Genomic DNA, 12,385 nt, shown 5'->3' on the forward strand with positions numbered 1-12,385 from the left:
CATTGTGAACAGATGGACAATGGCCGACATCTACTAATAGTTCTCAATAGGGTGTTTTTTTTTTTTTTTTTCTGCTGTTCATCTGTATCTTCTTTTTCTCTTCAGCCAGAGCCCAGACCTTCCTGGAAATGGTCTGTTAACTCCTCTTGACTAGATGGAAAATGATACCTCTCATTTCATGATAACCAGGAAATGCAGAGGATTTAATTCCATCCCAACCTTCGTGTTTTTAGTACTTATATGAAGAGGGTAAGATCAAGAAGAATATCCCTTAGTCACTTAATACAGATAACATCAGAAGAGAGAGACTTTTTGTGTTCACTGGTTTGAAAGGAATTTATTCTTCCATTCATTGAATACACTGGAAGCTTTTCTGATTTGTATGGCTGTTATTTCCAGTAGAGAGCTAGTAGACCCATTCTGCTGTGAGAAAGGAGCAATGCGTATCCGACATTTCCAGAGTGACTTACTTTGAATATTTGACACAGAAGAGCTTCTTGTTCATTAGGTGGAACTTCAATCTACTGCTTTGATTCTTCAGCAAACTTTCTTTGCTGCAGTAGATGAAGGTTCTCTGTTTGATATAACATTTGCTTTGACTTAAGGACTAAATGCCTCCCTTTGGTCAATTACTCTTTTTTTTTTCCTCCATTTTCCTTTCGGAACTTGCTTAAACTCTCTCTCAGAGTAGTTATTCTCTTTACAACCAACCAGAAGGCAGTAACTTGCTTTAGCAGGGAGTTTCACAGAGAGGAAGTTACACAGAAAATAGAAACTGTAATTATAATATGCAATTGCAAAATGAAAGTAAGACTGGTCTCTGTGTCTACTTTATTAATAAAAGCTTTGCAGGATTTGAGTGAAAGAAAGAAATGATTAAATCCAAACAAATTATTATTTCCTGATTCTTTTTTTTCTATTAAATTGCATTGACTGATTGTAATTACACATTAAAAAGATTTCGTTTTAAGATAAAGCTTAAATGTTAGGCCTGCTTTATTCAGCCATTCTTTTTCTTCTGACAGAAATCACTTTTTGGCTCTGCTAATAGCACCTGCAAGATTTACTATCTTCAAAAGTAATGATAATCCATTGAAATATAATCTTACATTTTGATTTTAAAATGCACAACGGTTTCAAAATGATGGTCTCTAAAGTTATCATAGTGAATGTGCGTATGGGTGGTGCTTGTTGATAAAGAAGTAGAGAGGAACATGTGTGGAAAAGCCAGCACTCGTTCCAGTGACAAAGTAAGGGAAAATTGTGTGCAAGTAACAACCTCCGTATCTAGATGTAAGAACGTTGTAGGATCTCATTATTCAGTTTAGGGAGCGTTCAGCAAGTCTCTTGGCTCATTACTTAGATGATACAACAATAAAACTTCCTCTTTCAGGAACTTCAAAGTCACATCTGCTAAAGATATCGTACCCTAATATATCTCATTTGTGAAAGCCCGAGGTCATGCCCTTAGGATTTGACATTGTGAGGGGAATAAAACTTGTACTTAATTTATACATGTGGTTGTTAACACATATACTTAAAACAGTGTATTTTGTCTTAAGCACATGTGCTCATCCAGCTGACTATTAGGAAGCCAAGAAACAATTTGGTGGCTTTGAAAATGCCATAATTCTTAGTGGGGAAAAAAAAAAGATACCCAGCTGTATAACATTATTGTTTTTAAAAAAGTTTCAGTGACAGCAGTGCCAAAATGGGATACGAGGATGGGAATTGTTGCACTTTGTGGGGGGGAAAAAATCACTTTTATTGTGGGTTGCGCGAAACATAGTCCAAAAGATGCGAGGGTGACTAAATGTTCAGCGCCTTGGAGCTGAGGTTGAGAAGAGAGGAAGTAAAAGGATGGGGGGAGCTGCTGGCTTGAGCGCAGTCAGCTGCTCTGCTCCGGGATTTTCTCATAGCCCGTTTCCAAAACTAGGCCACGAGAACCGTGTGGGGAGTGAGGAAAGCGAAGCCTCGACGCCTGGTGAGGGCGAGCTGGGTGCCCACGCTGCGCTGTGTGTGAGGGAAAGCGCTGCGCTTTCCTCATCCCGGGGCTCCTGGTAGTTTATTCTGTAGAGCAGGTGCCTTCAGCAGCTGTCAGAGTGGGGTGGAGAGACCTTGTGACTTGGGAGGCAGGGTCAGATAACCCCTCTCCTTCAGCAGGTGCAAATCGCTCTACCGCTATTGAAAGAAACACAGTTGGTGTGGTTGCAATCAGCCGAGGATCCAGCCCGTACTGTTTTCCCAGGAGACATCAATTTGTGATTTTTGCATGTGTGCAGGGAGGGAAATAATACAGCATTACCTACAGCAGGCCTCGCTCTTCGTCTGCACACAATCAGCAAAGGAAAAGAGCAAGCATATGAATCCCTTCACGGAGCAGCGCAGAGAATACCAAGCTGCAGTATTAATAACCTCCTGTTATTGAATACTCCATCTGTTCATCATGCCAACTTATCCTCACTTAGAGCACTCCCCTTGTCACAATATTTTGCAGCACCCTCCCCTCCCTCCCCGAAGCAGCAGCTCTGCTTCAGAGCAGCGTTTGCCCAGCCGTGTAACCCCAGCGAGGAAGCGCTCCCGCTGCCTCGCTCTGTTTACGTTCCTCTATAAAAACGCACTTGAACTCTAATTCCATTTCTGAATTTTGAGTTTTGCGCTATTATTTCTTCCTTGAGATGTTTCCACCTCCACGGCATCGTTCTGAACCCCCACTCGCAGTTCAAGTGCGTTCCGCACCGCTGTGCTGCTTCCTGGCAGTACTTTGCCCCATGGCAACTTTAGTAGAGCGAAAAAAGAAAAAAAAAAGTTAGGTTTTGCATAATGATGCAGTGAGATCTTTTTCCAGAGTTACTGCTTTGATATATATGTATATATTTTTCTATTTGCTAACATGTATAAATGTCAATAAAGTGGTTAACCACTTTAAAGTGATTAAACCCAAATCTGTTTGTTTATACAGAGCCCACATGAGGCAGCTCGGTAGACGCTGCTCTGGTGGTGGATGCATTTTCCAGGGAATATGAACATTGTTTGAAGGATGTCCGAGATGTCTCTCTGCAAGCACTAAAGGCTTCCCGTGAAGGGAAGTGGAAAGTGCAAGAAAGCCAAAGGTTGCCGTGAGTTCTGCAGGAGTCACCCCCACATCCCACTGGGATAAGGCTAGGAAAGGAGGAAGCTCATAGGGAGTCGGAGCAGAGCTGGTTGGTGCTGTCCATGAGCCCACGGCTTGCAGTGAGGCCCTGGATGGAGTCAGGTATTAAAAACATAAAAATACCTATAAACATTTATAGAACAGAGGCCCGCTCTGCGCGCACACAGCGCGGAGCGGGCCTGCCCCGTGCGGAGGCGGCGAGTGCCGCCCGGCTGCCCGCGGGCCGAAAAGGCGCTGGGGCGGCGGACGCGAACCAAAGGATGCGCGGGCCTGGCTGGGAGCGCCCGACACAGCCCCCCGCGGCGACCATGGCGGCGCCGCCGCCCCCTCCCCGGCCTGCGCCGCGGGGCGGGGCCCATCAGCTGACCGCGCCGCCCGCGCCGCCTTTGCTTCGCGTCGGCCGCCCCAGCGCCTTTTCGCGCTGCTGCCGCGGCCTTGAACTTGAGCGTGGGCGCGGCGAGAGGAAGACTCAAAAAGCCCTGAAATAAATAAATATTTCTCGATATTAAAATTCTGGCGGAAAAAATTGCAGCCCTCCACGCATGAGGGATAGAGGGCGGGCAGCCCTCCCTGCTGAGGAGCCTTGGTGTCTCTAGGTGGCCTGAGGGCCGCTGGAGAGACCCGAGAGTCCGTGGGTCAAGGCTCGTCTGGGACTTCAACTCGGGCTCAGTGTGGGAGGCTGGAGAGAGGCTCCCATGCATCCTGGGCTGGGAGCGAGGCCTCCGCGGGCCACAAGGGTCCCCAGCCCGAGGACACCTTGTGCCCTCTCTTAGGTTTGGTGCTTGGCAGCAGAGAGGGTGGCGCAGGTTTGGCTGCTGGGTGGGCGAGTTGTCCATCCCCCTGGGAGCTCGGGTTGAGGAGAAGAAAGCTGCCAAGCAGGGGCACTGCGAACTGATGGGAATAGCTATCCATGGGGATATCCCCACGGAGCAGGAGTTGAGCTTGGGGCTGATTCCTTCCTGAGGTGCCTCCATGGGCAGTGACGCAGCCCCCGTTCCCATGGTTTTCCTGGCAGAGCGGCAGGAGAGCCGTGGGACTGGGTGTGCTACGGGGGGCTCCGGGAAGCAGGGCACACTCGTTCTCCCTTAACATCGCTGTGGGGCCACCTGGGAACAAAGCGGTGGTGCTGGTGGTGATGGACATTACCTTAGAAAGGACAAAAGCTCAAACTGAATCATAAAAAATAACAAGACACTGAAAGTGTAAAGATACGTCAAGAGCATGGCTCAGGGAGCTGCGGGCAGCGCGCATCATGCAGGTAGAGCAGTTAGCGCTATTCCAGCTGTCTTATTTATTTATTTATTTAGAAACGAAACCCCGAGAAACCCGCGGCTGGCGGCGCCCTCCCCGCTCGCTTTCGGCCCGCTGCCGCGTGCCGCAACCAGCAGATCGAGGCGGCGGCGGGCGCGGAGCCCCGCCCGCGGCGGCGGGCGGCGGCGGCCGCTCCCCGTGGGGCGGGCGGGCGGGCGCGGTGCATGCGCGGGGGGCGCCGCGAGGAGCCGCCATATGCCCGGCCTCCCCGCCGGCCCCCCCGCGCTCTCCGCCGAGGTGCGCCGGTAGCGCGCGCGGCCCCGCGCCCGCCTCCATGGGAAGTTCGCACTTGCTCAACAAGGGCCTGCCGCTAGGTAACGAGCGAGCCGGGCGCGGGGCCGGCGGCCGCGGGGCTCGTCCTCTCCTCGCCCCCCGCCCGCCCAACTTCGCCTGTCGCGGGATTGATGATAATAATAACAATAATAGTAATAATAATCGGGAAGGGGAGGCGCGGGGGAAGCGCGCTGAGGGGGAGCGCAACTTGGCTGCCGTTACTGTTCGCCCTTAAAACAAACCCTCCCCCCCGCGTAAAGCGGTGTTGAAGCTGCCTCCCAGATATGGACCGGCTCCTTCCTCCCCCTTCTCCTCCTCCTCCTCCTCCTCCTCGTCCCCGCTGCGGGCGCGAGCGGCGCCCGGCGTCAACTGCCGCGACCCGGGGCGGGGGCGGGGGGGAAGGGGCTGCTGCGCTAATATTGCCATAAACAGGAAGTTTAAAAGCGGCGTTTGGGGCTGCTAGACGTGCCCGGGGCCTGGCCATGGGTTTGCTAAGTCTGTGGCCGGGCTTTGTACCCGAAAGGTGAGGGGCTTTCTGCAAAGAACTGAATCTCTTCGCTCCTATCTCTCTCTCTCTTTTTTTTTTTTTTTTTTTCCATTTCTCTTAATGTGCTAGCAAACGGTTTGCTGTTGCTTTTTAAGGTAAATCGTAAAGTAGAAGAGACAGCGCACATGGGGTGATGTTAGAGGACTGCTTGGTAGAAATTCTCTTCTTAATCCCAAGGTGGCTCTCCTTTTTTTTTTTTTTTTCCCCCCTTTTTTTTTTTTTGCAGCTGGAAGGAAACATGGGGCAGAATGTTTATAAACATTACGGTTCTGTAAGCAGATAACAGGGAAAGGAGGCAACAAAGCAGTCAGTGACTCTGTTTGCCATGTAAATATGTTTCACTTTTCACTGCTCTTTTTTCTTTTCTAAAAAATGAAAAAGGCAGATTTTCACTCTACAGAACCGGGCTGCAGCGGCTCTCTGTGGAAAATGCTGTTACTGGGGGTGATTTTCAATATTTCACCTGTTGTAGCTTATGTTAAACAATTTAATGTTGTCTTATACTTTAATAACTGTTGCCTTTATCGGGAGGAATGTTTGCTTTTAGGCCATGATGAAACACCCAAAGATAATACTCCCTTTAGCTCCTGGGGAGACAGGGAGGCCTGTTACGCTGAAGGGAGGGTGCATTTTCTCTTTGCAATGAATTAAAATAAGCTGGAATATTTGTGACGGATCAGGTGCATCGCAGAGGCCCCTTTTCCTGTGTCCTAGAAAATGTAAATGCTCCAATTCAGCATTCTAACCCCTTGGCAAGTATCCTGATCTGCTGTTAAAGTATCTGAAATCTCACTGTTCTATGTCCGTGGAAGAAAATACTAAGAAAATATTATTCATACTTAAATAATTGCTGCTGCATTTGGAAAGCCCATTAATTAACACTTTACTTGCATTCTCTTATGTGATATAAAAGCGGCATTAAAAACCTCACTGTAAAGCAGACTATGCTAGTTGCAAAATAATTTTCCAGCACATCTTTCTTTATTTATTTTTAATATATATTCTGTTTTTCTTGGCTCCGAGTTGGTAAGGCAGGCACATAATTTTATGAGCCCAAACTACTAACTTTAGTTAATTTAATAACATTGATCTTTATTGACCCTGCAAGGTGGCAAGATTTGAATATCGGAATTTCCTAATGCTTGACAAATAATAAGCCATTTAGATTATTACTATCTCACGCATTCTGAGAGAAATCTATTTTTTAAAAAAAATTGCCTCTTTGCAGTTCACTAGTATATTTAAAAACAAAACATAAACAACAACAACAACAAAAAGCAAAACTCAACCTGCCACATATTTCTAGGCTAAACAAGAAATAGCTTTTTATGGAGTGACCCTTAATTCTTAAGTATGTAGTAGAGATAAGGCGAGACAGTTAAACCGTTCCATCATTTTTTCTTATTGATAGTGTAAAATAATACCTTTTTAGGTGAATAGACTTCCTCTGTGTTCTTTGGTGGCACTGTGAGCGTAATTTGGTCTAATGTGGGCAGTCTGTCCTTAAACAAAAATACTCCTTGAAAGTCATGTCAATTCAGTGTTTTTCCAGCCAGTGATACAGTATTTTATTACTGTAAATGAAATAGTCCTAATGCTGAGTAGTCCTGCCTTGTAGAAGAGTTCAGTCAGTGAAGCTGCTGTTTTGAAGCTACTCTTTTTGTGAATTTTTCACATCAGCATTACATGCAGTTAAGGAGTAGCTCGAGCATGCAGCACTTGAGCACACAATAAACTACTTGTGAAAAGCTGCTCACTGTAGATGCTGTATCTTAGCTTAAAAGGAGAGTTCCTGAGAGTGTGACAAAGCAAGTTGGAAACGTCCTTACGTTTGTCGGTTTGAGTTAGTTCTGGACTTGTCTTTCTGTATGACAAAGATAAACAGCATCTGCGCCTTGCTAAAAACATGCAGTGCTTCCATTTACTAATCTCCCTGTTTCTAGGAGTTAGAATTTTGTTTGCAGTATTTAGCCAAAAGTCTCATCAGAGAGATGAGGCTTGGGCTGGACACTGTCATGTGTTACACGGAAAGGGCCGGGCACTTGGCAGCGTTTTGAACCGTAAAGGAGACCCCTCCTTTTCGAATAGGAGCATCTACCACAGTTGGATGGCGAGGCAGGGTAGATTGTTTTGGGAGCGGCAAAAAATGACACTTTCCCAAAGCGTCTATTTAAATAGTTACCATAAGAATGAGAGGAAAAAAATACTTATTTTGTAAATAAATAGTTTGAAGAGTGATAAGTGCATGGGAAGACACAGATTTAAATGTCTTTTAAGTAAAGACACATGAGAAGCAATATGGTCTTTAATTTGTTTATGTGAAATACAACACTTAACCTATTTATTCAAAGCCATGCAAATATTTTGTACTGCAGTGCCTTGCTTGCTTTTTTTTTTTTTTTTTTTTTTCAACTGCTATGAACTTGTATGAGCTGTGCTTCTCGGAAGGTGTCTGCAGAGCTTGGCTGCTTACGTGTTAGACACCTGCATTTGAGGGCAGTATTCAGGGTTTTGCAGCTGAGGTTCCCTAACCTCCTGGCCCCATAATTATTTATTTAGTGAGAGAGCAGAGATGGAGTAACACGTTTAGCGAAGGCCCTAAAGCTTGAGGTGAGGATAAAAGTTGTGGTACGTAGCCCTTTAGCCCCTGCTCCTCTGCCACACACCCTCCCTCTCACAGGCAGCATAAAAACGAATCTGCATCTTTGGAGGACACGACTTTCTGTCTGTGCCTTTGCTTCCCTTTCTCCCCCAGCACCTTAGGAACAAAGATGATAACTCATCCGAATCTGCGTATCGATCGAGGAAGGACGGCAAGCGTTCTTTGCCCGTACATCTAAAAATAACATTTCCTCAAATAGAAGCCTTTGCTTCCTCTCCGCTGTGTGCAGGAAGGCCAGCGAAGTGTCGCAGCAGTGAGTTGTCAGGGGCGTTTCGGAGCCCCTGCGCCGCGGTGGCGGCGGCATCTTTTTCAATGCACAGTAATCCGCAGCGTTCCCGAGCGGCCAACGTGCCCAGAAGCGTTGGGGAATCTGAGAGCACCAAAGTGTCAGCTGCCTTAAACCCATGTGCGACCTGCCGTGGCAGTATTGTGGGGAAGGGAAAGCAAAGCAAGTGCCTCAGATGATGCACACTGTGAGGAGCTTTGCAGGGAGTTCTGTGATTAAACTGGTTTGGAGGCTTGGTTATGTTTGTAGGGCCGTATTCTTAATATTCCTCTTTGGGATGAAATTGGAAGGACTTCACATTGGTTTTGAGCCTTGCCAGAAATGGTCTTACTCTGTTTCCAGAGGAATTTGAGACAGCCCCCAGGCCCTTCAGATCCCTCGAAGAAAGCTCTTGGGTGTAGCTGAGCCCAGACCAGGGCCTGAACTGAGGGCTTTACCTCCGTGGCACACAAAACAGGCAGCATCTAAAAAGCCTCTGACAATTAATTGGTGGGGGGTGTAAGGAGTTTGCAAGGTTCACAAGGAGTTCCAAATAAAAAGGAAATCACTTAAGTCTTTGAGAAAATTCAGTTTACTAGATAGTTTTTTTTTCATTAAATAACAAATTTACGCTGCCTGTGCTAGAACATAGACTTAATTTTTGAAGAAGCTAATTAAAAATTAGCTTGTCTCCTCTATGAAATACTTCCATCATTTTATCTCAAACATATCTTGTTTCCTGTGTTGTTATTCCATTTGCTAATTATCTAGTTTGTGTCTAATCAACATAATTGAAAATTGACATTGTTTGATTCCTTTTTTTTTTTTTCCTTTGAGCTAAATGTTGCTAATGCAGTACCATGTTTCATGTTGTTATTTTTTTTTGTATGACCCTTGAATATCTCTGCAATTTTTATCCTTTTTTTTCTTCTGCCTTTTTTTCTTATATATGTATATTCTTAAATATTTTTCTTATATTTTAGTGTGTCGAGAGTACCCTTCGTCCTCGGGTGCTTCCAGTGTAGTCAGCCAGAGAGGTTCACTAAAGTGAGCAGAAAAAGTTGTCTTAGGGGCTGGGAAAAATTATTCAGAGTAATTGTGAGGTTGGGTTTTTTGGTGTAAAGCTTTATTCCCCCATCAAGGCTTTCATATGAACTTTCATAACTTTCATATTGAAGCATGAGGTAACGCGATTATATAATTTTGTTTTATTTTGCTTTATGTGAGGTGAACCTCTATTAGAGGAGTCCTGAGGTGAAAAAACAGGAGGAAAGCGTGGGAACAGTTCTTCACGTGTCTGAGTCGAAATTCCAAGCTCCTGTCCACAGCCCTGACGTTACTGCTAGGTGTGCATGTCTTCCTGAACACCCCAATGTTTCTCGATGGATTACAGCTTGTTCCATCCCACATGGACACACTTGTGGGAAGAGGCAGCGAGAGGCCCATCCCGGCAGGATCTGCTGGAAGCTTTGCAGTTATTTCATGTTTTTTGTTTGCCTGCGGAGCAGGAGGAGCACGTAGCTGTGGTGTTCCCTTTGTTTTATAGCGAGCGAGGCGTCGTCTGCGTTGGGTTGGTGTGGGAGCCTTGGAGAGCGGTGTCTGCGGTGGGTGCCCTGTGCGCTTTCCTGGGTGTGCGTACGTACCAAGCGGGCCTGCCCTCGTGCAAAGGGCTGCAGCCCTTGCCTGCTTGGCTCATGCAGAGCCAGGATGCCGGTGCTTTCCCAGGACGTGTTCCAGGGGAAGCGGGGTTGACGTGGCGGTGCTCTCTTGCTCATAACGCACCCAGGGAAGCCAGGCTGGCTGCTGCTACCATGTGAGATGTTGTCCCTGTAGCTCCCCTTCTCCCACCATCCACACACTCTCTGTAGGAGTTATCCCCTCCCAAGACAGCAGCAGTAGCAAATCCAACTCCTTAGGGCTCTTTCCCTCTGCATCCTGCCGTCTTTTCCCTGCCATGCAGCAGGAGGCTGCACTGCGTGCAGCAAAGCATCAAGCCCGGCTAAGTGAACTATGTCCCACGTCGTGCCTGGAGAGCACGCAGTGGAGACAGCGTCCAAACAACGGGGAGAGAAGCACCTCTGCAGGGCATATTCCTCCCCTTCCTCCCCTTCCACTACTCGTACTTTTTTTTCCACTGTGCAAAATGTCATTGTAGCCTCTGGGTGAGTCAGAAGTGGGAGAATGAGCCAGAAAGGAGCTCTCCCAAGATGTGCGCTAGCCAGTCACATTGTGGCCCCATCCTCGGGAGAATTTGCAGGAAAAGAGTGTGCAGCCTCAGGCAGCTGTTAGTCAAATGTAGAGTCAGTCAGAGGTGCTGCTAGGGGCTGACAGCCACTAATGTCTTCGCCATTGGTGCACATCCTCAAATCTTTAATTTATAATTGCAGAATTTCTCTTGTTTTCTGCAGGGGTTTTGCCTGAATGTGCATTTTCAAGAGCTGGCCCCCTAGTTTTAAGTTGAATTGTCCAAAGTGAGCGTTGTCTCCTGCATCTCCACAGCGTGGAAGGCTCAATCTGGAGACGAAATGCCTGGCTTAGTGAAAAGGCAGATGAAAGTGCCGCGCTTCATCCCAATTCCCAGATGAGCCAAATTGCATTAGAGAGCTGCAGCCAGTTTGTCTCTTGCTGAGTACGTAGCTTTAGTCTTTGCAGAGTCATGCAGGACAAAAGTGTTTAGTAGAGATAACCACAAGTCAGTCTCCAAACTCTTAAACTGATATTCAGATATTTTTTTTCTCTTTAATGTGTTGTACCAGATATGTTAAACTGTTTATTTTCAACCAGATAATAAGCGTTTTCACATTTGTGGTCTACCAGACGTCTTAATGTGTGTCTAGTGCCTCACTAAATAGTATTAAGGTGTATCACAGCCTTTCTCATTTTGTTGATTTTCCTGTTTGTATGATCAACATTACTGAGAGAAATGATCTTGCTGGTTACCAATAATTTGGTGTTGGAGAAGCGTTCCCATACTGCCTGGGACTGGCTAGGTAACTTTCTATACGAAGTGTTTCTTAGGTAAAAAATACATTTGTAAAAGTACTGACCAAAGCCATGTTTTGGGTTTTTACCCGGTGTTCTCCTCTGCGTGGTGAAAGTCTGTGACTGCTGGCAGTGCTCCTTTCCTGGACTTTCCTGCACTAGGATTTTACCAGCTTCCAGGCCTCTTGCTAGATTTTAGTATGCAAAATCTCACACGGTATCTTTAATATCTGTTAAAATGCTGTGTGAAGTCCAACATTTTTGCAAAATTGGGTAGGCAAAAAGCTGTGTGTTTGAAGATCATGTGTCTAGTTACTTGAAGGGCTTCTTGCCTTCACCCTCGATCAGGACATGTGCCTAGTATTGCTAAAACCTCCTTCACTGGTTCTGTCAGATTTAAGTGGTTTATTATTATTATTATTATTTCTCCCCAAGTTCCTGCAAGAATGTCAAAGCCTTTATGAGTTGCTTGAATTTGCAGATTTCTTTTCATGCAGAATCTTTCCTTGCAATTCTACAACTAAAGCAGCTCCCCATGTCTGCCCTGGTGGAGGCTCCCAGTCAGCAGTTTAGCCACTGTTTCTGTGTGATCTTTGAACTCAGTGCAACTAGACAGTAGATTTTTTTTTTTTTTTTTAAAGGCAACATCTAAGAAAATAGCCTTTTATCTGTGTAGAGCTGGATGTATTTTAGCCACACCAGCCTAGATAAAAAGAATGTCTTGCATTTTTTAAAAGCTTGTGGGAGGAGGCGCACAATAGAGGCTCCATTGTGCTGCTGGTACTGAGAGTACAGGAAATCACAAATTAGCTATGACGAGAGTATTGCAGGGGAGTTTTAAGTTTACTTAATTCCCATAGCATTGTATGGCTTTGAAAGGGTTTCACAATGCGCTGCATTTTGGGTTTGCTTGTGCGTGTTGTTTTTATTTGAGAGTCCTCTGTTTGAGGCTTTCTCTACCATGCCTTTGTTAAAAGCCTTCATGTTTTTAATCCTTGAATCCATATGACTTTCCTCCTTACTTTAAATACAGAGGCATACAAATACACTTGGTATTTACCTCGTGGCTGCCCTGCAGCCGTCTGAAATTTGACTATAGCATCATGTATTCAGCACTGAGAATTATCTCGTTCGAGCAAGGATTTTAAGCAGGAGTTTGGGAAGCCATAAGCTGCAGGCATAACTTCTTTC

The 12,385-nt window shown here is 46.0% G+C and overlaps 1 protein-coding gene across 3 annotated transcripts in view; it reads left to right on the plus strand.

Annotated features, from left to right (window-relative positions):
* Positions 1-12,385, plus strand: part of CTBP1 (C-terminal binding protein 1) — a 173,796-nt gene that overhangs the window by 107,463 nt on the left and 53,948 nt on the right. The window contains exon 1 of one of the 3 annotated variants that reach the window (XM_088524952.1): positions 4,680-4,779. The exons of the other annotated variants lie outside the window; for them this stretch is intronic. Within the exon in view, the coding sequence (XP_088381078.1) occupies positions 4,740-4,779 (40 nt within the window). The 5' untranslated portion in view covers positions 4,680-4,739. Of the gene's footprint in view, positions 1-4,679; positions 4,780-12,385 lie in introns of those variants that run through there. 3 annotated transcript variants of the gene reach the window in all.

The sequence above is a fragment of the Tinamus guttatus genome, unplaced genomic scaffold, assembly GCF_059628265.1.
Source record: "Tinamus guttatus ecotype Peru unplaced genomic scaffold, ASM5962826v1 Tinamus_guttatus_pri_ptg000218l, whole genome shotgun sequence".
Taxonomy (NCBI): Eukaryota; Metazoa; Chordata; class Aves; order Tinamiformes; family Tinamidae; genus Tinamus; species Tinamus guttatus.